Below are 25,656 nucleotides of genomic sequence, written 5' to 3'. Positions count from 1 at the left end.
CACAGAAGTGGATGTGCTAGCTGATGGTGCTTGCAAAGGTCCAGGTGCAGGGCGGGAGGCATCCAGGCCTGAGTCTTGGACAGGGGATTGGCCAGCACGTAACACAGGGGAAGAGGAGGCAGTGGTGTGACCCGCAGACACTGATTGTGGACCCAGGCGTTCGGCCCACCTATCAGTGTGCTTTGATGCCATGTGGTGGATCATGCTGGTGGTGGTGAGGTTGCTAGTGTTCACGCCCCTGCTCATTTTGGTACGGCACAGGTTGCAAATGACAATTCCTTTATTGTCCGTAATTTCCTCAAAAAAGTGCCAGACTGCGGAACACCTAGCCCTTGGCAAGGGAGATTGCCGCATGGGGGTGCTCCGGGTAACAGGTGTGGCCCGCCTTCTCCCTTTTGCTACCCCTCTGCCTCTTCCAGCCTGTGGCGGTGCTGCGGATACCTCCTCCTCTGTACTGCTGTCCTCGCTTGGCTTGCCACCTTCCCAGGTCGGGTCAGTGATTTCATCGTCCACTACCTCCTCTTCCACTTAGTCACTCTGGTCATCCTCCTGACTTGTTGACCTAACAACAACCTCACTTATTGACAACTGTGTCTCATCCTCATCATCAACCTCTTGAGACACTAATTGCCATTGACTTATTGGCAATTGTCTCTCATCATCATCATCCACCTCGTGAAAAACGAATTGCCATTCCGCACCGTGAATTGCCATTCTTGTGACTGTGGATGCTCAAAAGTTTGGACATCAGTGCACATGATTTCCTCATGTCCCTCTTCAAGCGGGCTTGACGAGAGGCCCAAATCAAGGAATGGCGATGAAAAGAGCTCCTCGGAATATCTGAGTGTGGGATCACTTTTTTGCCAAGACTCTCCATGGTGGGAGGAAGGAGGATCAGGGTGAGGATTCTGTTGACCCGACTCTTGGCTACGGAGACTGGACTTTGTGGAAGACAGGGTGGTGCTTAACTGACTGGAAGCATTATCTGCTGCAATCCAACCGACCATCTGGTCGCACTGGTGTGACTTCGAGTGGTGTCCTGCAAACTGGGACATGAAGCTAGGTATCGTTGATGAGTGTTTCTTGTGCTCTGGCAGCAGGCACAATTTCACTGCGCCTAGGGCCACGGCCTCTGCGTGCACCGTCAGCAGCACGGGCACTTCCCCGTTCCTTACTGCTTGCCTTCTGCATATTAAATGGTATATATGCTTGCAAGTATGTCACACGTACAGTAGAGCAGGTTTTGTAAGTGTATGCGCAAATAAATTAAACTGAATGTCATGATATTTAGGATGTGCAAACGTTATACAGGAGCTGTAGCACAGATAACGTCGCTGCCACCAGCAGCGAAAAAATTTGACTGAATGTCACTGATATTTAAGATGCGCAAACATTATACAGGAGATGTAGCGCAGGTAATGTAACTGTCCGCAGCGGACACCGTCTACGTAAAAAGTACACTTGATGTCACAGATATTTTTAGTATGCGCACACGTTAAACAGGAAATGTAGCGCTGATAATGTCGCTGTCCGCAGCATCTATGGAAAAAGTACACTGGATGTCACAGATATTTTTAGTATGCGCACACGTTAGGCTACTTTCACACTCGTGTTTGGTGCGGATCTGTCATGGATCTGCACAGACGGATTCGCTCCGATAATACAACCATCTGCATCCGTTCAGAACGTATCCGTTTGCATTATCTTTAACATAGCCAAGACGGATCCGTCTTGAACACCATTAAAAGTCAAGAGAGGACGGATAGGTTTTCTATTGTGCCAGATTGTGTCAGTGAAAACGGAACCGTCCCCATTAACTTACATTGCAGCGTTTTGGTGTCTGCCTCCAAAGCGGAATGGAGATGAAACGGAGGCAAACTGATGCATTCTGAGCAGATCCTTTTCCATTCAGAATGCATTAGGGCAAAACTGATCCGTTTTGGACCGCTTGTGAGAGCCCTGAACGGATCTCACAAACGGAAAGCCAAAACTCCAGTGTGAAAGTAGCCTTAAACAGGAAATGTAGTGAAGATAATGTTGCTGTCCGCAGTGTCTACAGAAAAAGTACACTGGATGTCAGATATTTTTAGGATGCACACACGTTATAGAGGAGATGTAGCGCAGGAAATGTCACTGTCCGCAGCATCTACGGAAAAAGTACACTGGATGTCACAGATATTTTTAGGCTGCGCACACGTTACACAGGAGTTGTAGTGCAGATAAAGTCGCTGTCTGCAGCGGCCAAACAATTGCAAGCTATTTAGCGCAGGTTGCGGTAATAATATATATATTGCTGCCAGATACAAAAATAGTCCTTAAAAGGACTTTTGGGTCTCTAATCGCACGCAATTTAGCGCAGGTTGCACTAAAAATATGTATTGCTGCCAGACACAACAATAGTCCTTAAAAGGACTTTTGGGTCTCTAACACCAACCCTGCCTAACCAAAAAATAAAATTAAATTCCCTACACTATCTGTCACTTCTACAGCACAGCTCTCCCTGACTAAGACTGGCTGAACCACGTGTCATCGGGTGCTTTATAGCACCCGATGGCGCGTTCCGGCTAGCCAATCACTGTAATGCCAGTAACCAACATGGCTATGGCATTACAGTGAGTGGCAGCACTTACCTGCATGTTTATTGGCTGCGTAGCAGCCAACAAGCATGCGGGGAGGAGACTCGAGCATGGCGCTCGAGCACACATGGTATTCGGCAGAACACCGCGATGTGCCGAGCATCGCGATGCTCAAGCCGAACTGGTGTTCGGCCAAGCATGCTCGATCATCACTAGTAATAACCTATCTGAATCTCTCTTCACAGGGGTTTTCTGATCGGTGGGGGTCCAACACCTGGCACCACCGCTGATCAGCTGTTTGAGGAGTGACCGGCGCTCGTAGTGGCGCCGCGGCCTTCTCTCACCTCTCCAAGAACAGCGCCGTACATTGTACAGTGGCTGTGCTTGGTATCTCTTCAATGAGGCTGAGCTGCACCTAGGCCATGTGACTGATGAACGTGAAGTCACATGGCCTAGGCAAAGCTGTGAGAAGGCCGCAGGGTTACTCTGAGTGTTGTTGCCTTCTCAAACAGCTGATCAGCGGGGATCTCGGATGTCCAACCCCCACAATCAGATATTGATGACCTATCCAGAGAATAGGTCATCAGTTAAAAAAAACTCTGAAAACCCTTTTAAATGTCTTTCCAGTATTAGCAGATATTTGTAGGAAGGGTATAATATGGATTAAATTACCTCTCAGTATAGCTGATAGGTTGACATTGATCAACATGGTTATCCTACTGTGACTTTTGCATATTCTGTCTAATTCCCTGGTCTGGATTAATGATGTTGTCTTTTAGTATTATTGTATTAGTTGTCTTTTAGTATTATTATCCTGTTAATATGGTAGGCTAAGCCGGCTAGAAGGAAACTTGCGGATTGTCAGTGAATAAATCCCAGGGCGGTTTGAGGGTTCCGAATTTTAGGTTGTACTTAACCACCCAGTTAAAACATCTGAAACTATGGAGGTGACATTGATTTCACAGTTGTTCAGGGAGGGTATTTTTTATTTCCTTTGAGAGTTTTACTACACTTGTTGACTGTACATAAGTTCACAGATTTTGTTATATTCAACTATATTATGCATTTTGTGGCAGTTCCAGGTACAATCCAGCTGTTCAATTGACTTTATAGTCAAAATTACTTTTACTAAAGGCTTCATATCTAAGCTGTATTTGGCATTCAACAATTTAGACAGCACTCCAGGTTTGGTTAATTGATTTTTATTTGTATTAGCCGGACATAGTGGTCCTTTTTAAGACTGAAACAACGTTTTGGGCAGAAAGCATGCCCTTCATCAGGCTAGTTATGCGCACATGCGAGTATGGATGGCCGGCATGGCTGTATTTGGCGCCATGAAGGTGGGTCTGTCTGAATTTCATCTTGCATCTTGGGATAGGTGGTTATAGATATCTTTACAATTCTAACAATAAATGAAGCAAATTTAAGTTGATAAATAGACTATATTATTTGGCCAAATGTATCAATACTATTAAATTGAATGATTCTGACCAGTGCAGATTGGATCCATCTTGTGTAGCTTTGTTCAAACCTTTTCAGATATTGGCAGGAGGTTCTTAAGAATATTTATTGTAGATGCAGGTGTTAGTTTGCCCTTGGATCCACAGGATTGTATCCTGGGAGATCTAGCTCAGCTTTTGTGAAGAAATATTCAATTTGCAAGAGTATATAAATTGTTATTTGTGCTGTGCAATGCTAGTGTTAAACTTATCAGGTTTCCCTACAGTTCAGGCTTGGGAGAGGCCTGTCTAAAGTTTTAGGTTACTGGAGTTTAGACTTTTTGGATCTAATAACAGATCTAGTGATTGGTCTGCAATTTGGAAATGTTTAATACTCTAGATTCTAAACAGTACAGTAAGTTTAAAGGGTTTTTCCGATCCTCTGGATGGTCAAGTGTCCCGCCGATCAGCTGTTCGAGAAGGCAGTGGCACTCACAGTGGTAGGTAGTAGTCTTCTTGTAGCTTTCCCTATACAGCGTGACGTCACGTTCATTGGTCACATGACCTAGGCGCAGCTCAGCTCCATTGAAGTGAATGGGGCTTAGCTGTGATACCAAGCACAGCCAGTATACAATGTACAGCGCTGTGCTTGATGAGCACAGAGAAGGCCGCTCCACTCACAGGTGCACCAGTGCCTCCTGAAACAGATGATCGGCGGGGATCCCAGGTGTAAGACCTCCACCGATCAGATATTGATGACCTATACAGTATTAATGCACTCCCAGTCTCTTAGGTAAGACAGAAATGATATCTTCAGTAGCACTCTCTGCATGGGGACATACAAAGAAACAAGAAGGTCGAAGCTTGTTAGAGAGGGGAGGTGTCTGAAGGCTGGCAGGAAGGAGTTGATGTTAAGGTAAGGCTTTGTTCACACTTGTGTTGGAGGCTTTGTTTAAAACTCTGGACAAAATAATGCAGAATTGTACACTACTTTGGTAAAATGCCAGATTGGAACAGAAACCTCACAGACCCATTATAATCAATTGGGTTCACTGGTCACAGTTCATGCCCCTTATGCAAAGAACCAGCGCTTCTGTTATTTTCTGAACAATGGAAATAACCCACATGGGAACAGCCTGATCCTGTTGTTCACAGAAAGTCAGTCACACAGGACAGACTGACCTCCTGTCTACACAGGAGATGTCGGGGGGTAATAATTCAATTAAGAATTATTAATTATGGCCATAAAAATAATTAACCATAAAAATTAAAATTTATAAAATTTGTCATAAATTCTTAAAATCATGACCTAGTGAATTGTAGACAACCTAATTGATACAATTCACATCTGAGTCCGACTATTTCCTCAGATAAATAAGTTCTTTTTGACGTGAGATGATGTTAATGATAAAATGTAGTTCTGCATTATACAATGATACACAGGTATTATAAAAATATGCAGATTTATTGGTTACAAGGTTATAAACATATATAAGTAAATAAACACAAAGATACATGCAAATGAATATATATATAGCGTTAATATAAAGCATTACAAGCTTAACAATACATGTGAGTGGAAATAACTTGTGACATTATAACCAAGCTATTATTAGGTTAGGATATCAAAATATGAACATAAGTTATATACATTACTTCTGTTCAGAGAAAACCTCATGATATCAGGATGGGCATGTCTAACCCTAGACATCAATATGGAATGCTAAATACATTCTGCCCCCTCTAACCAACTACACATCACATGACTTCAAGATGGGCAAATCCATCCAAGGATATAACTTAGAAGAGACAACTGTATCCTTCCGCCCCATCCTGGACTATTTTCACATATATAACTTTGGTAAGACTATTAAGACAAATAACAGGGATCTAGGATCTTAAATGGGAAGGACTTGACGTCTTTCCGGTGGGAATCCATCACTTAGCTTGGCGAAGAATGTTCTATCAATATTAATATATATATAAGCAATCATTTAATGCTTTGCTAGATTATGAGTCTAGATTCTTCTGCAGGTAGAATGAAGCCTCACAATATCTTAAGACTACATCTCAATATGGAGATGATCAATTTATTTAATCATTTATTTATTCGCCAATCTAGATGGTATAATTTCACCCACACTATCAAATTAGTCTTAATAAAATGAAATATCATTTTCTGTGTCTCTTACCAAGTCCTAGCAGGAATCTCACTTCTGCTCCTAGGAAAGCTGGGTGGTCCATCATAGCGCATCTCATTATGGCTTCCATCTTGATACACCTCAACTTCTCCTCTAGCTAGCTTTCTTTTCTCTTGAACCCCTCTGCTACTCTGCACACAAGTAATTATTCCCCCCCCTTATCTAAGAATCATCCCCTTTAGGTTAGGGATTCCCAATCAGGTAGGGTGGGTGTATTCGCATGCTAATAACCTCATGACGTTATCTCAACTCCTAAAATGGTATAGAGCAAATAATGAAATAATATAATGTTGCCCATCTGCCTCCAGATGGCACTGCGGTACTGTAGGTGAACATCCCAACTTTTAAGCATTAAAATTAAATATCTAATAATATGTTTTCATGACTTCGTTGACCTTTCCATATAAATCATTGAGGAAGGTCTTTCCTGACACTTTTAATTACCTATATCCTGGACTTGTTGGAGTTGACTGTCTTCTCCTATCTTTTTGAAATATAGGTTGACTTGGTGAAAGTTTTATATAGCGGCTTTGATGCTTGGCATCGGAACTTGTACATTTCATTTATCTACATCCATGAATAACTATTATTTTGAAATGGCATTTACTTCTCCCAGAAACCCAATTAACTTAAACTTACTTTGTTTCTGTACCTTCTAAATGGTAAATACATGGTATAACATATATATAAATCGATACATTGTTACACATAGATAACACATTATATGAATTATTGATTAACATATGTTGTAAACTAAATATACCATACAGAGATATATATATATAATATAATTATGTATATATAAATTGAAGCTCATACAGCAGGTGTGCGATAAAGACATGAATCCTTATCAAGTAACCTTGTTCCCTCCATGTTTTAGGGAGTTGACTTACTCCTTAACAGATGGTCTCATATCTTCAGCACTAACTTTTAATACAATGTTCATCTATGTTCACAATTATTATTTTTTTATTATTTTTTTTTTAAAACTGAACTTGCCATGAACTATCTTGGTTTTTTCAGCCATGTAACAAAACTTTGGCCCAGGCTGATTTTATTCTTAAAGGCAATGAGATGAGCATTCATTTTGATTATAATGTCATTAGATAATATTGTATATGTATGAAAATGCCCAACAGAGACCACGGTCTGAACTGGTAGTCAAACTGGTGATCGCATGACCCAGGTACCCATAATGTAAGGTTTTAAAATATGACGGCAACTGAAGTGGGATGAAATAATTTACATTGCTAGAATATTGCTGAGAAGTGCTTCTTTAACTACAAGGTCCTAATGCCGTAAATGGTTTAGCAGATGGTGCCAAAGAGTTAGTGACATATACAGCTCCAGCACTGAGATTTGCTGAACATGTGATGATGTTGATCATGCAGAGTATTTTCATCTAATCTGCCTTCACCTCTATAGTGACCTATCATATGAATACACTACGGCTGGTTAGAGATAGCCATCCTCTCAAGCCGTATTATAGTCCAGTCACTGAAGAAACAGTGTATGTCTCTCTGCCAATGTATACCAACAATTACAATACTACAATAATAATCAGTAACATCTAAAAAGCATGCGAGTAAAGTCTGGAAGTTTTCTATGCCTTCTTATAATACCAAAGCTAAAATGATCTCTGATATTTACCATAAAAAGGTTAAACCTCAGATCGGATTATATGACAATATAAACAATCAATTCTAAACTAATCAGATTTAGTTCTGAATTTCACATAAATTTGTCTGCCAAACAAATCCAAAGTTTTCCCAATTTCTTTTGGACAAATTGCGCAAACAATGGAGCCCAGCGCCATTTTACTGTGAAAATTGGTGGGGAAAAAGACAGGAAGGAAGAAGATAGAGGATCACATGTCCTTGGGAGGGAGAGGGAGGTCTTGCTCTGATTTGCTCAGAGGCTGACAGACAGCTTAAAGGGGTTATCCCACCTCTGGGACCCGTACCTAAAAGAAGAACGGAGCGGAGAAAGTTTTTGTATTAAAATGCTTTTGCTGTAACTGAATAGTATCGAACCTGTCAGCTACAAAATACAACATAAACCACAAGCATTACCTTATAGATGTTGTCATCATGTGTCTAAAGATATTTTTGTCTTAGATGGCCACCTTTGTAAATTGTCAATACCAATGTGCAGTGTGTTTGCAGAAGGGAAAGGACATGTAATTGCACATCTGTCTTTAAATTTCTATTGCTATCTGTGTACCAAATCTGTGACTTTTCATTAGTGTGTTAGTAGTAGTGGCACTTGTAGCCATGATGGTGGCAGTAGGGACAGTGCTAGTGACAGTGGCACTCAGGGGAAACACAGGGCAGGGAATCGGGAGGAGGGCTGAGGTGCCCACAATGACTTATCACAATCTAATCAAAGTTTCTGGGAGGGTGAGGACCTTCCACTGTCTTTGCTACCACAAGCATCAGAAACCACAACAGCAGTAACCAATTCAGTCTCATGTATGTCCAGCATCCAGTGTCATCTCAGATACAGTTTTCAGCGAGGCAGGTGGCGTCATCACACCCAAACAGACAAAGTTTTACTCCTCCAGTCTACAAAACATCACTTTTGTCAAAATGAACAAGAAAACCTCCGGCTGAGACCGATGAATAGATTTTCCATTGCTGACGGTGGCTATTTATAGCCAGCCCCATTATGCCAATGCTGATGTGTGCCTGCCTACCATCATGTTTCATACCATATGGCTGCTCCCACTGCCAGTTGCTATTCCCCACTGCTAATCTCCATACTGTTGCTTCCATTACCCCTACACATTCACCACTACTACTACTACCCCAGGACAGCCACTACTGCCTTGTTTGTTCCATGCTGTGTTACTACTGATGGTGCTACTTCTGTTACCAGTTATTACTCCTACACAACTTACTTTTTCCACAGCAACACTCTACTGATGCGCCTGAATACTTTTTCTAGGCTTGTTCAACTTCAGAACAAGCTACTGTTTCTTCTGACAACACTTGTTTGTGTATAAATATGGGCCCTCGGTTAATGTATAATTTGTGCAGAACAAGCCACTATTTCTCATGACATTAAAATGGGTGTGTCTATAAACAGGGGCAGAGATCTTCCCGTTTTGGCATAATTTTTGGATGCTTGGTCACTGTGTGTGTTTTAACACCATTTGCCACCAATAAGGGACACTTTTTGGACTGTTTCTAATATGAAAAAGCATAAAAAGGTGACAGCACAGTGTTTTTTTGTTTTTTTAAGTACGCCATTTAACAATGTCAACCATGCATTTAACCATAGCTATATACGTCAGTGTCACTGTTTCATAGCTACTGTATATATCTCAGTGTCATTATTTTCTATTACTGTCATTGCGTTAAAAAACTTAAAAGAAGGGAGTGGAGGAAGAACAAAAAGTATGTAAAAAAAAAAAAAAAAAAAGGGAGAACAACAAGATATATAAAATTTGAGACCTAGTAGACTTCAGAGTGTCAAATACCAATTTTCAGGCCAAACTATTGATTTGTGCAGATTAGATTCAGCCACGAATCTAATGTGATGAAAAGGACACAAAACTAATTTTAAGAAGTTTGCTAATCTCTACATCTAGCCCTTTTTCAGGCTACTTTCACATTTGCGTTTCTGCTGGATCCGTCATGGATCAGCAAAACCGCTTCCGTCACGATAATACAACCATCTGCATCTGTTATGAATAGATCCGGTTGTATTATCTCTAAGTGCCGGTACTAAAACCATTGTAAGTCAATGGGTGACGGATCCGTTTTCTTTTGTGTCCGAGAAAACAGATCCGGCACCATTGACTTACATTGTGAGTCATGACGGATTCGTCTTGCTCCGCATCCCAGGACGAACTCAAAAACTCTGCTTGCAGCGCTTTTGTGTCCGGCATGGGAACGCAACCAAACGGAATGCATTCTGGTGCACTTCATTCCCTTCAGTTCAGATTTGTCCCCATTGACAATGAATGGGGGCAAAACTGAAGCGTTTTCCTCCGCTATTGAGATCCTATGCTGGATCTCAATAGCGGAAAGGGAAAGTGCAAGTGTGAAAGTAGCCTTAAACATTGACATATCTGCCATTACTACCTCTTGGGGTAGGGCATTGAATAGTTTGATGCAGTTTCACAATCTAAAGAAGGGAGATTGCATTGTTATTAGCCTGTGTAAAGCCTTACTGGATCAAATTACATTTTGCAAGATTGTTGGAAGATGTTGAATATTTGTTTACTATTAAGGCAGATAAAGTTGCAAAAAATGCAAGTAAGTAAACCCCTTTGAATTACAATGTAACTAAAAAGTTTTTTTTACAATTCATGAGCACATTGAGTAAATATTTACAGTGCAGGGAGAGAAAATAAGTGAACCCCTATGTTTTAAGCGTTACTAACTTTCAACAAAGTTTGCAATAATGAATAGTACAGTGTGTGTACATGAAAAATAATATATAATATTTCTGGCCATTATATCACATATTTGTAGCAGTTTTCTCCTGTGCATGCCGGATATCTTGTTTGAAGTTCTCTCAGACATGGTGGGTAGAGACTGGCTGCCATCCACTGCACATAGAAATGAGAGAATCTGCTTCCTAATCTTCTCTTATGAACTCAAAAGCAGCCACAAGATCATGGAGGACATTACAGAGAAGTACATACCTGTATGGTTGTAAATAAAGCACTTAGGAAGTTTATCTCAGTTCAGGTAGCTCCATTAGTTTGCTTGTCTGTGAGTGCTGCTGCTCACTCCTACCCCTCCCCTTTCCATAGACTTGCATTGGTATGGGGAGATGGTCAGTTTTAGACAGAATTAAAACATTTTTCAAAGTGAAAAGAAATTAGCAAGAAGGGAGAGGTAAACAGCTGATAACATGAGAGCTAAAAAAGTTTTTTTGTGGTCGCTTTTACTATTGAATTATGCAAAGTTGTGTGAAAAGTTAGTGACCATTTAAGTTTAGGAGACAGTATTGGAAGTGTGGATTTCACAGGTGATTTGCCCATCAACCCTTTCAGTACCCTGCCATATTTAATCTTAAGGACCAGGCCGTTTTTTGGAGATTTGACATATGTCACTTTATGTGGTAATATCTTTAGAACGCTTTTACTTATCCAAGCCATTTTGAGAATGTTTTCTCGTGACACACTTCATGATAGTGGTAAATTTCAGTCAATATTTTTCATTTTTATTTATTAAAAAAAATCCAAAATTTACCCAAAAATTTGAAAAATTCGCAACTTTCCAAATTTTTATTTCTCTGCTTATAAAACAGATAGTGATACCTCATATAATAGTTATTACTTTACATTTCCCATATCTACTTTATGTATTTATCATTTTGTGAATGCCATTTTATTTTTTGGGGACGTTAAAAGGCTTACAAATTTAGAAGTTAATTTTTCAGAAAATTTTCAAAACCCACTTTTTTAAGGACCAGTTCAGTTATGAAGTCACTGTGGGGTTTAAATAATAGAAACCACCCATAAATGGCACCATTTTAGAAACTACACCCCTCAAAGTATTCAAAACTGATTTTACAAACTTTGTTAACCCATTAGGTGTTCCACAAGAATTAAAGGAAAATGTAGATGAAATTTCAGAATTTCACTTTTTTGGCAGATTTTCTATTTTAATCCATTTTTTTCCAGTAACAAAGCAAGGGTTAACAGCCAAACAAAACTCAATATTTATTGCCCTGATTCTGTAGTTTACATAAACACCCTATTTGTGATCATATACCGCTGTATGGGCACACGGCAGGGCACAGAAGAAAAGGAGCGCCGTATGGTTTTTGGAGGGCAGATTTCACTGAAATAATATTAAGTTGCCATGCATCCCTAGAGTAGAAACTCCAAAAAAGTTACCCCATTTTGGAAACTACGGGATAAGGTGGCAGTTTTGTTGGTACTATTTTAGGGTACATATGATTTTTGGTGGCTCTATATTACACTTTTTGTGAGGCAAGGTAACAAGAAATAGCTGTTTTGGCACCGTTTTTATTTTGTTATTTACAATGTTCATCTGACAGGTTAGATCATGTGTTATTTTTATAGAGCAGGTTGTTACGGACGCAACAATACCAAATATGACATCTTTCTTTGGTTGTTTGTTTCAGTTTCACATAATAAAGCATTTTTGAAAAAAATGATTTTTTAGTGTCTCCATATTCTGAAAGCCATAGTTTTTTTTATTTTTTGGGCGACTGTCTTATGTAGGTGCAAATTTTTTCCGGCATGAGATGATGGTTTTATTTATACTATTTTAGGGTGCATATGACTTTTTGATTGCTTGGTATTACACTTTTTGTGATTTAAGGTAACAAAAAAAGTTTTTTGACAGTTTTTATTTTATTTTATTTTTTTACGGTGTTCACCTGAGGGGTTAGGTCATATCATATTTTTATACAGCAGGTTGTTACAGACGCGGCGAAACCTAATATGTATACTTTTTTTATTTAAGTTTTACACAATAAAAGCATTTTTGAAACAAAAAAAATCATGTTTTAGTGTCTCCATATTCTGAGAGCCATAGTTTTTTATTTTTTGGGCAATTGTCTTAGGTAGAGTCTAATTTTTTTGCGGGATGAGATGACGGTTTGATTGGTACTATTTTGGGGTGCGTATGACTTTTTAATCGCTTGGTATTACACTTTTTGTGACGTAAGGTGACAAAAATGGCTTTATTGACATCGTTTTTATTTTATTTATTTTACGGTGTTCACCTAAGGGGTCATTTGATATTTTAATAGATCTGGTTGTTATGGACACTTTTAACACAATAAAAGCATTTTTGAAACCCCAAAAAATCATGTTTTAGTGTCTCCATATTCTAAGAGCCATAGTTTTTTTTTATTTTCTCCCCAATTGTTTTACGTAGGGGTGACGGTTTGATTGGTGCTATTTGGGGGGGCATACGCCTTTTTGATTGCTTGGTATTGCACTTTTTGTGATGTGGGGTGACAAAAAAATTGTTGTTTTAGCGCAGTATTTATTTTATCTTTTTCTACGGCATTCAGGTGAGGGCGTAGATCAGGTAATATTTTTATAGAGCCGGTCATTACGGACGTGGCAATACCTAATATGTCTGTTTTAATTTTTTTTTATTTTATGTGTTTTATTTTGGGAAAGGGGCTTTTTTTATTTTTACTTGAAGCTATTTTTTTTATGAAAAGCACTTTTTTTTACTTTTTATTTTTGTCCCACTCTGGGACTTCAACTTCTGGGGTCTGATCGCCTCTGCAATGCATTACAATACATCCTGTATTGTAATGCATTGTCTGCCAGCTTTTATGCTGACAGCCTGCCTGTGAGACCCAGCCTAAGGGGCTGGATCTCACAGGCTTCGGTAGTAGGCAAGCTCCGATGCTATGGAAGGCATCGGGCTGCCTTCTCTGCCACCGGGTCCCCGTCACTGCAGCGCAGGGACCGATGGGAAAGCGGAGGGAACCCGTACCCTCCGCATAACGCGGTCAAACGGCATACAAAGGGTTAATACTCCGGCAGCTGTGTTTTCACTGATGCCTGCCTATGCAGCAGGGGCCCAGCTGTCAGTGACTGCCGGGTCCGTGCCGCTGATCGGACGGGCCCAGCTCCTGCACCTGCCCGATCAGCCCACCGTACAAATACAGCGCTGGTCCTTAAGTGACGTCCACAAGAGCCATACATGTACGGCGTGGGTCCTCTACGGGTTAAAGGCATAGAAGCCTGGCAACTGACAAATATGCTCTTCTCAGGAGAGATTGTTTGATGTCTCAAAACAACTTTGATGAGACCTCAGAAGACACATCTTAGAGACACATAAGCATGCCTTTTGTGGAGCTTTTATTATCAGGAGTATTCAGAATATGAACTTGTATTCTGCCAGATTCTGCACTTGTAAGTTTCCAAGGCGGGCTTCACTGTGAAGTGCTCTCTGCTTTGAGATGCTTTACATCCTCTACCCTCTACTCTGAGTGACAGCTGTGTCATTCAACCAGTAAAGGGGGCTGTGAAGCAACTCAATAGAGACAACTGAGAGAACTTAAAAGTGAGGATCCACCCTGGGCTTGCAACAGGAGAATCTGGAATAAAACATCATACAGGAACTACTCATGAGAATAGCTCCACAAAAGGTATGTTTGTGCTGCTTTCCCAGCACATAGCTTGCACTGTCAACAGTTTATCACGGTCAAAACAACATGCAATCCTGAAAAGGGCAAGAAGATCCCAAGGATAACAACAAAAGACTAACTGAAGACGCCACAAAAAAACACTGTGCACTATTGAATATACACTCACCTAAATAATTATTAGGAACACCATACTAATTCGGTGTTGGACCTTAATTCTACGTGGCATTGATTCAACAAGGTGCTGATAGCATTCTTTAGAAATGTTGGCCCATATTGATAGGATAGCATCTTGCAGTTGATAGAGATTTGAGGGATGCACATCCAGGGCACGAAGCTCCCGTTCCACCACATCCCAAAGATGCTCTATTGAGTTGAGATCTGGTGACTGTGGGGGCCATTTTAGTACAGTGAACTCATTGTCATGTTCAAGAAACCAATTTGAAATGATTCAAGCTTTGTGACATGGTGGATTATCCTGCTGGAAGTAGCCATCAGAGGATGGATACATGTTCTCATTCTGTTTACGCCAAATTCGGACTCTACCATTTAAATGTCTCAACAGAAATTGAGACTCATCAGACCAGGCAACATTTTTCCAGTCTTCAACAGTCCAATTTTGGGGAGCTTGTGCAAATTGTAGCCTCTTTTTCCTATTTGTAGTGGAGATGAGTGGTACCCGGTGGGGTCTTCTGTTGTTGTAGCCCATCCGCCTCAAGGTTGTGCATGTTGTGGCTTCACAAATGCTTTGCTGCATACCTCGGTTGTAACGAGTAGTTATTTCAGTCAACGTTGCTCTTCTATCAGCTTGAATCAGTCGGCCCATTCTCCTCCGACCTCTAGCATCCACAAGGCATTTTTGCCCACAGGACTGCCGCATACTGGATGTTTTTCCCTTTTCACACCATTCTTTGTAAACCCTAGAAATGGTTGTGAGTGAAAATCCCAGTAACTAAGCAGATTGTGAAATACTCTGAACGGCCCGTATGGCACCAACAACCATGCCACGCTCAAAATTGCTTATATCACCTTTCTTTCCCATTCTGACATTCAGTTTGGAGTTCAGGAGATTGTCTTGACCAGGACCACACCCCTAAATGCATTGAAGCAACTGCCATGTGATTGGTTGACTAGATAATTGCATTAATGAGAAATAGAACAGGTATTCCTAATAATTCTTTAGGTGAGTGTATATACAGTATATCATATGTGCACTATAAGAAAAACACTCAATAAGAATAGTGTTCATGGAATGGCAAGTCAGTCTTGACCTTAACTCTATCAGAATGCTGTGCTATGAACTGAAGAGAGTATGCAAGTATTGATATCCTGAAGCACACATCTGCAGGGAGGAATGGTCCAAAATGTTTCCTCAACATTGTGCAAACCTTATTTTCAGCTACAAGAAATGTTTGGTGGAGGTGACTGCTGCTAAAGCTACAGGTTATTAAAATCAAATTTTTACTTTTAGTTTAGATTGTGTTTATCTTTATCCCAATTCAACTAATTCCAAAGGGTTCACTTACTTTTTTCTTGCAGTAGTAGGTTCTGGATTATCATACACTCATTAAGAAAAAAAAATAGTGCAACTAGCTAGATTGCTGCAATACACGGTGTGCAGTTATGTCTCAGGTAGATATGGAGATGATTACTGGTGTGGTATGATTAGAAAATGGGTCTTGCCACAAGAGGGCATAAAAGTGCTTCCCCTGCTGCCCTATAAAAAGGCTCTCAGAGGCTACTTTTGAGTAGTGCATCTCTTGGTGAGAGATCATTGACTTCTAGACATGGCTCTACAATGCACTCAAAGACATTTTGGCCACTTGACAGACTTTGAATGGGAGGGGGGGCGCGCATCATTGGACTGAGAGAAGCAGCATGGTCATTTTGACAAATTGTCCACCATCTAGGCTGTTCTGACCTAGTTGTTGGGAGCAGTGTTCACATGAGGGCAAGCACCCGGCAAACAGGCTCCAGTCGGGCTAGACAGGCCACCAGTAGAGAGGATTATTTGATCCACCAACAAGCACAAGCAGCTCCCCAATTTCGTTGTCCACCATTTAGGCACAAGTGCCACCTTCATTACACACCCCTGTCTCTGCCCGAACCATGTTTACTTAGCAGAAAGAAATCTGGTGTCACAATGCCCATTATATTGGCAGCCAGCCACCGTCGCTTTCATTTGAAGTGCTGTCATGACTGGGAAACAGACTGCTACGGACTGAAACCATATCATCTTCAGTCATGAATCCAGGTTCTGTTTGGGATTCCAGTCAGGTTTTTGTATGGAGACCTCGTAGTGAGCGCTTCCATCCTGCCTTTGCTGTAAAACAACACACTGCCCCAACTGCTGGTGAGATGATCTGGGAAGCCATCACACACAACAGTTGGTCACTCCTACTAGTGATACGAGAGACAATAACAGGTCAGCTGTATGTGCAGGATATCCTGCGGTTACATATGTTGCCTATCAAGGCAGGGCTTCCAAATGGCATTTTTCAGCAGGATAATGCTTGCCCACACACAAGAGTTAATGTCTTGCTTGGTGTGCCTGGTCACCAGATTTATTGGCAACCGAGCATTTATGGAACCAGCTGGGATGCCAGCTTTGGCAACCTACAAGTGTGCAGGATCTACAGGCCCAGCTGCAACATCTGTGGACGAATGTGCCACAGGATACCATTTAGAACTTGTATGCCAGAGTCCATGCCCAACCATATTTCATCTTGTATCCAGGTTATAGGCAGCCTAAGGGCTCTTTCACACTTGCGTTCTTGTCTTCTGGCATAGAGTTCCGTCGTCGGGGCTCTATGCCGGAAGAATCCTGATCAGGATTATCCTAATGCATTCTGAATGGAGAGAAATCCGTTCAGGATGCATCAGGATGTCTTCAGTTCCGTAACGGAACGTTTTTTGGCCGGAGAAAATACCGCAGCATGCTGCGCTTTTTGCTCCGGCCAAAAATCCGGAACACTTGCCGCAAGGCCGGATCCGGAATTATTGCCCATTGAAAGGCATTGATCCGGATCCGGCCTTAAGCTAAACGTCGTTTCGGCGCATTGCCGGACCCGACATTTAGCTTTTTCTGAATGGTTACCATGGCTGCCGGGACGCTAAAGTCCTGGCAGCCATGGTAAAGTGTAGCGGGGAGCGGGGGAGCAGTGTACTTACCTTCCGTGCGGCTCCCCGGGCGCTCCAGAGTGACGTCAGGGCGCCCCACGCGCATGGATCACATGATCGCATGGATCACGTCATCCATGCGCATGGGGCGCTCTGACGTCATTCTGGAGCGCCCCGGGAGCCGCACGGACTGTAAGTATACTGCTCCCCCGCTCCTACTATGGCAACCAGGACTTTAATAGCGTCCTGGGTGCCATAGTAACACTGAACGCATTTGGAAGACGGTTCCGTCTTCAAATGCTTTCAGTACACTTGCGTTTTTCCGGATCCGGCGTGTAATTCCGGCAAGTGGAGTACATGCCGGATCCGGACAACGCAAGTGTGAAAGAGGCCTAACAGGGTACTAGAGCCTCATTTCAGGATTGTGCACACGGCCGTAGCCTTTTTGCAGTCCGCAAATTTCAGATACGCAAAACATGGATACCGACTGAGAGCCTGCAGCCATTTTCAGTCCTTCACAAATGTCCCATTCTTGTCCGTGTCATATTAGTGAATATTCTAGATAAGTGCTTCTCAAACTGTGAAGCACTCCTAGTTGTTCTTGGGATGCTTAACAGGAGAGCTATGACAAAACTGATTATATACTGCACAGGTCTTTCTGTGGTTGCTGCAGTTTCCGGGATAGCAATATAATTGACACCATGTATGCTTATTTGAAAGTTTTATTGGGTTTTGTTGTTTAATACAACCAATAGTGGGGCCCAGGAATCACCACTTTGTGGCTGGTAAGATCCCATTAGAAAAAGATTGAGAAGCAGTGTTCTAGAAGATTGGTCATATAAAACAGTTCTTATATTGGTAAAAAAAATAACACACAAAATGGGTTGAATATGCTATAATTACTTTATTATGTTATTGTCTCATAATTTAGCTATGCTCTTTGTCTTTATTAATAAAATTAAAGGGGTTGCTCCCTCCAGGGGCTTTTTTGGAAGACCCTCCAGAGAGGCCAGACCTGCAGAGGGAGTCATATTTACCTTATCCCTGCCGCTGGATTCCAGCTCCTTCACTCCCCCGCCGCATCTTCTCATGGCCAGTCTCCCCACGTCAACATGCAGTTTCAAATGGGTCACGTGGGCACTGCAGCCAATGGTTGTCCGCAGCGGTAACATGTGCCCCATGCGTAATGTGACCCAGTGACATGACGCAAGTATGATTCCCTCTGCAGGTCCGGCTATGCTGGGGAGGTCTGCCAGAAAAGTCCCTGGGGCAAACAACCCTCTTAAAGAGGACCTTTCACTACAATAAAACATCTAAACTAAGTATACAGACATGGAGAGCGGTGCCCAGGGATCTCCCTGCACTTACTGTTATACCTGGGAGCCGCTCCGTTCGCCCGGTATAGCCTCCGGTATCTTCATAGTTAGGCTCCACCCAGGGGAACCTCCAGGCGTCTCATTCTCCCATGCTGTAGTGCTGGCCAATCGCAGTGCTCAGCTCATAGCCTGAGAGAAAAAAGCCTCTCAGGCTATGAGCTGAGCGCTGTGATTGGCCAGCGCTACAGCCTGGGAGAAAGAGACGCCTGGAGGTTCCCCTGGGTGGAGCCTAACTATGAAGATACCGGAGCCTATACCGGGAGAACGGAGCGGCGCCCAGGTATAACAGTAAGTGCAGGGGGATCCCTGGGCGTCGCTCTCTATGTCTGTATACTTAGTTTAGATGTTTTATTCTAGTGAAAGGTCCTCTTTAAGCTTTTTCTATGGATCACTTCTATTTTTTATTTTATAACTATATTCTTATTATGTACAATAATATCATAAAATGGGTTATACCAGTGGAAGAAATACCATTGCTTATATCAGATGCTACTCTTTACATGCAAATATTAACATGTCTGCTTCTAAGGGATAAATGGAAGAAACATTGCAAGAGCAATAGTTGGATGACTTATTTTCTTAAAAGATTTTTCTTTTTTATTTACTGATATTTAAGAATGGTTATTGCCCTGTGAGCATCCTGTCTGATCCTTTCGAATGTACTACTAATAACATAGCTCTAAAGATGTGCACTAGCTATCCTAATTCAGGCTTCTAAAGTACCTTTTATTTTCTAGGCGGCACTTCAGCTATTGCCTCCAGGGCACTGAGCGTTCAGAACATCAAGTACAGTGATTCACCAACTTACAAAGCGAATCTGGAGCACAGTGAACTAGAAAATGAAATTTTGAAGGTGGACCAGATGATCACTGACATGGAGCTGAAAGTCAATGTGTTAAGGTGGACTGTGGAAGCCACAGCAAACATGAATGATGAGCTTGATAGCGCTGACGTCTCTTCAACTGTACTGCTCTCTGTGGATGAAGGAGGAAACAGGCGCCAGTGCTGCAGCGAAAAACAATTAGTGGTGTCATTAATTCTATGTGGTGTCGCACTCATAGCTGTCACTCTTTCTTCTGTGCTCTGAATGTGCTATAAATTATTGCCTGGCATTGCTGAGCAAATATTAATGCAATTTATTAAAGAGGTTATCCCACAAAGAATACTGTTTATAGTGAAATCCATTAATAAGTATTAATACACTCCTCAACACTGAAACTGCAACACCAAGAAGTGAAAGTCGTGGAATTAATGGAAATCACAATGGATAGAAATGATAATGATGTGCAAATAACAACAAAATATCTTGATTTATTCAGTATCAAGTATGAGCGTCACGCACAGAAATGCATGCACTTAACCTCATTGATAGCATGCCAAGGAATGTATTGATTGTCGGAGTAATGTTCTGCCATGCTGAATGCACTAGGGCACACAAATCATCAAGATCGGCTGCTGGCAACTCCCACTCCCATTGACGACCAATGACATCCCAGATGTGTGCTATGGGAGACAACGCTGTGGTAGCACATTTAGACCATGCAGGCTGCTCACAGTAGAAAAACAGCTCCTAGGACTCATTGGAAAACGGCCATACCACTGGTTCCATGATTAAATCAACGTAACACTGAGCTGTTAGTGTACCTGAAATGAAGCCTAGAAGAGTCCAGCAACCACACACTATGGCACCCCACACAATAACCCAAAGAGTAGGATAGGTGTGATGTTCCTTTAAGAAGGCTTCTTCTTCCTGGGGTTGCTACACACAGTCTCCAGACCAATCTTCGGATATCACTGCGGCTGAGGCAAAAGTGTGATTAATCACTTAAAAGAAAGGACCTCCATTGCCACTTTGCTGTGCACCATGATAGCCTTTGAGAGCAATGGTGTTAGGTCAAAGGAACATCTGCAGCTGGACATCTGGTTCATAGCCCAATGTAATGCAAATGTTTTCTGATGTATTGTGTAGACACTATTTGCCACCCTAGGCTTAGGATACGGGGTCCAATTTCACCTGTAGTACAGAATGGATAGCTATGTGCCATTCTTCTAATCAGACGATCTGTGTGGGCACAGGTTCACCTCCGTGCACCACTTGCTGTCATTGAGAATGAGTGTGTCCACCTCTGAACATTTACTGAGGTGGACACAGAAAGGTTGTTCAAATATACAGCTCTATACTAATATTATTCCTGGAATATCTGAGGGTATTTTTAGGGAATATCTGAGGGAATATCAATAGTGTAAATGCTAAACTACTGTTATAATTATAGTCTAGAATTAACTATAAACATTCTTAGTGGGACAACCCCTTTAATCAAATATGTTCTATTGCATCTGTATATGATAAAGTCACATTTTCAAAGGAATAGTATTTCTGCAGTGGAATTAGGAGTTTGAATTAGTAGGAATAAATAAAGTAAAATAGATCTTCTTACAGGTGACCCTTTGTATAACATTCTCTCTTACTATCTTCCCCTAGCCTTCCTTAGCACTCATGGGTGCTACTTTTTTTAAATAAAATTTGTGTTTCGAATAGAAGTTTTATGGTTAATCTGGAAAACTTTGAAGTAATCCACTATTGTAATCTGCACATCAGCTTCAAAGGCAGTCTGTCACCTAATTTCCCTATACTTAACCCATGGCAATGCAATGTAGTGCTGCCTAAAGTAATTAAAACTATACCTTTGTTAGGATCAGGGGCGGATTGGCTATAGACCTTACAGGGAAATTTCCTCTCTGCCGCTGGGCAGGTACATAATAAGCTCTCAGCGGTAATTAACCCTGTGAGAATCAGAAACTCATGTACCCCACCAGCGACTGCACATGCCATCTGAATTCAACTGCTGTGGCCCACATCTCACCTCCTAAGCCCCCTGCTCCATATCTTAAAAAGAGACAACTGGAGGAGGACAGAAAATGGCATCTATTGTTGGCCAGAACAGAAGGACAGCTTTTGGGGTAATATATGCTGCTCTCTGGTATATGGTTCTGCTGGGACAGTATTTTACACTATGGTATTGCTGGCCCTGCCTATTTGCGTTGCCCCGCTTTCTGTTAATTTGTACACCTGTACCACAAGGGGCCACTTTTATTTTTTTCAGGGACACTTCAAGTTCCCAGTCCGTCCCTGGTTAGGATTATCCTTATTTTTTAACTCGACAAAATAAACTATGATTGGCCTTCTAATCCGCCCCTCTTCTGCGATGTCACTATTTTCATTCAATTCTGTAAGACGCATTCGCTCTGAGTGTGAGTCCATCAGGAATCTGCCTGCGCTTGCGCACTGCCTTCCCTGCAGTGGGCATTAAACTCACAGTAGGTAGAGCGCATGAGACACGGGCAGAATTCAATGAAAATAGTGATGTCACAGAAGAGGGGCAAATGGGAGATATTGGGAACAACTGAAGAGGCAGTCTTGGGCACTTGGGGGAGGTGTACTTGGGCTCTTGGAGGAAGTGTTCTTGGGCTCTTGGAGGAGGTGTTCTTCTGGCACTTGGAGGAAGTGTTCTTGGGCTCTTGGAGGAGGTGTTCTTGGGCACTTGGAGGAAGTGTTCTTGGGCTCTTGGAGGAGGTGTTCTTGGGCTCTTGGAGGAGGTGTTCTTGGGCTCTTGGAGGAGGTGTTCTTGGGTTCTTGGAGGAGGTGTTCTTGGGCTCTTGGAGGAGGTGTTCTTGGGCTCTTGGAGGAGGTGTTCTTGGGCTCTTGGAGGAGGTGTTCTTGGGCTCTTGGAGGAGGTGTTCTTGGGCTCATGGGGGAGGTGTTCTTGGGCTCTTGGAGGAAGTGTTCTTGGGCACTTGGAGGAAGTGTTCTTGGGCACTTGGAGGAAGTGTTCTTGGGCTCTTGGAGGAGGTGTTCTTGGGCTCCTGGAGGAGGTGTTCTTGGGCTCTTGGAGGAGGTGTTCTTGGGCTCTTGGAGGAGGTGTTCTTGGGCTCTTGGAGGAGGTGTTCTTGGGCTCTTGGAGGAGGTGTTCTTGGGCTCTTGGAGGAGGTGTTCTTGGGCTCTTGGAGGAGGTGTTCTTGGACTCATGGGGGAGGTGTTCTTGGGCTCTTGGAGGAAGTGTTCTTGGGCACTTGGAGGAAGTGTTCTTGGGCTCTTGGAGGAGGTGTTCTTGGGCTCCTGGAGGAGGTGTTTTTGGGCTCTTGGAGGAGGTGTTCTTGGGCTCTTGGAGGAGGTGTTCTTGGGCTCTTGGAGGAGGTGTTCTTGGGCTCTTGGAGGAGGTGTTCTTGGGCTCTTTGAAAAGTTATTGACTCCCTGCTGGGCACTTTGGGCCTCATTACCATACAACATAAATATAGGAAAATTGGGTGACAGATTCCCTTTAAAGAATAAAAAAAACTCTAATCTATGCAAATCATCCATTTGTCTTAAAAATTATATTCTATGTAAGCTAAAAAGCATAACCTGGGGTTATTCGCCATATATAAGGCCAGAGTGCAAAGAATGTGAAATACAGCCAGCAAATCAGATTACTATAATACCAGGCTTTTTAAGAACTAAAGCCATGGATGTGATTATGAGGCCAACTGAGGCAGCAGGGCTTGTCTTTGCAGTGGTTGTACATGATATTGAATTTACATTATTGTCTTAAAGGTTCCTGGATTACTATATATATAGATATATATATATTGCATACTATAAGGAAAAACCTGCATCTACTCATGTGAAGTAATAAAATGCTCACTTATTCTGTACATGTCCTGTTGTACTGTGTAATTACTGGAACAATGGGAGCTCACACAGGCTAACGCTTTTTCCTATAATGTGCAAGCACGACCACCTCTAATGGATTGCAGGGTGGTTGTAACCATGGAAATGGGAAGTGTATAATGTGATGGAAAAATTACTCAAGCCAGCAACGGAGGCAATATGGACAATCACAATACATTAGTAAGTGCCTTGTATTAACTTTCTGCACATGATTAATGCCATTTGCTGAAGTGAGACAACCCCTTTAAGCAGTGGCCATAACCCTTGACAACAAGCAGTTAACTAAAAGGGAGGAGAGGACGTGATAAAAGGAGAAAGAGGCAGCTCTGAAAACTACATCTAATTGGTAAGAGTCATATTTGGAAAAGATGCACACACTGAACAGGGAACTGCCTAGGCAGGAAAACCCCTTAAGGACACTGGGATTTTCCATTTTTGCTGGGGGGGGTTTTTCACTCCCCGCCTTCCCATAGTCCTAACTTTTTTATTTTTCCATTCACATAGCCATTCACGTGCGAGCGGGCGCCATGTTTGGGGACCGGACTTCTGCCGTACATGTACAGCGAAGGTCCTTAAAGGGTTAAAGGGCTTCACTGGGATTTTATTTTCTTTGCATTGCCATATTCTGACAGTCAAAACATTTGTAATTTTACGTCTACAGAGCTTTGTGGGGCAAGCTGTAGTTTATATTGGTACCGTTTTGGGTTACATGACTTTTTGATCACTTTTTGTTCAATTTTTTGGGGAAAAGGGCAATCTGACCAGAAAAACAGCAAATTGGCTATTTTTTTTTTCTGGGACCGTGTTCACCATGCACAATAAATATTTTTATATTTTAACAAAGCAATACCAATGACTTTTTTATTGTTTATTTTTATGTGTAAAGTTAGTAATGGAGGGTAATTTTAATATTTCTGTGGGGGGGGGGTTTAACATTTTTTTCACTGTACTTTTAAGTCCCCTTAGGGGACTTGCACATGCGATTGTACCATAGACTGCATTAGAGTATCATTGCAGTTTATGGGATTTTAACAGGCTGCATGTGAGGCAGTGCCTCAGTCAGAGTTTTGCTGGCAGCTCACTATGACAGGCCTGGGAGCCTTCAGATCACAGTTTGCCACAGCTTTCGATAGAAGCACAGTGATTTTGCCAACAGGGGCGCTGATCAAAGGGCAGAGGGAGCCCCTCCCCTGCCTAACCCCAAAGTTGCTGCAGTCGCTATTGGTGATTAAATTACTGCTACATCATATGGCATTGAGGGGTTAAAGAGTCACTGTACTTTCATACAATTTCATTTAATAGAGAATGGTGTAAATTGCAAATTTCTAAATCAATTACAAAAAAAAAAAAATCTGAAATGCATCCGTCTGAAAGAAATGCTGTAAAGTCATGGGCACTAGGGGTCTCACTTCCACCTAACCTGCAGACCACTGCCTGTTGTCAGGCAAGATCCATCCCTAGTAACAGAGACACTGAAGATGCGGAGAGGAAGTGGGGGCGTGCCAGAGCCCGATAAAAGAACTGCTTCTACACTGCTTCTGGGCGTCACAGGAGTGTCCTGCTTTTTTCTAAGTGTGATCGCTCCCTCCATATCTGTTCTGTGAAATCCAGGGCTGAAAACAAACATAGTGGGAAGTAAAGGACAGGATGTCACAGCAGTACAGTCTTGGCAGATTCCACATAAGGGAGTTGTCCCCTGTTTGTAAGAGAGATGCATCCAGCTGTGCAACTGAAAAGGGGGTTAATAATTAGGGTAATAAAAGACATTATGGTACACAGGTATGATTGTAAAAAGAAGCACAACCGTTATGCACACTTTTTTGGGGGAAACTCAGGTATGCTTTGAGGTCCCCTATTGTGATGACTGCAGATGTTATATTGACTATTTTAAGGGGCTGTGCCACAGGATAAGTGACAAATGCCTCTATTGTGGTGCCCAGGGATGATGAAACAGCCAAGTGCACCAGTTTCTATTGTGCCCATAGACACTAAATGGCGCAACAAAACATTCCTAGTTTCACCATATTTTTCCCCCTAGCAGTGTCTTTCCCACTCCTCCTAATAGTCGCAGCAGAGGTTTTTTTTGCGGACCGCAAAACACATCCGGTTGTGTGCATGTAGCCTTACTGTACGGGC

The 25,656-nt window shown here is 42.1% G+C and overlaps 1 protein-coding gene across 1 annotated transcript in view; it reads left to right on the top strand.

The window, feature by feature from the left end:
• Positions 1-19,899, top strand: part of LOC121001865 (regulator of G-protein signaling 9-binding protein B-like) — a 42,823-nt gene extending 22,924 nt beyond the window's left edge. Inside the window, exon 3 of the mRNA XM_040433084.1 lies at positions 19,550-19,899. Coding sequence (XP_040289018.1) covers positions 19,550-19,899 — 350 coding nt within the window. The remainder of the gene's footprint in view (positions 1-19,549) is intronic.
• Positions 19,900-25,656: the final 5,757 nt, after the last annotated feature.

The sequence above is a fragment of the Bufo bufo genome, chromosome 5 (genome assembly GCF_905171765.1).
Source record: "Bufo bufo chromosome 5, aBufBuf1.1, whole genome shotgun sequence".
NCBI lineage: Eukaryota > Metazoa > Chordata > Amphibia > Anura > Bufonidae > Bufo > Bufo bufo.
The sequence above is the reverse complement of the archived record's forward strand: the minus strand, read 5'-3'. Positions and strand labels throughout refer to the sequence as shown.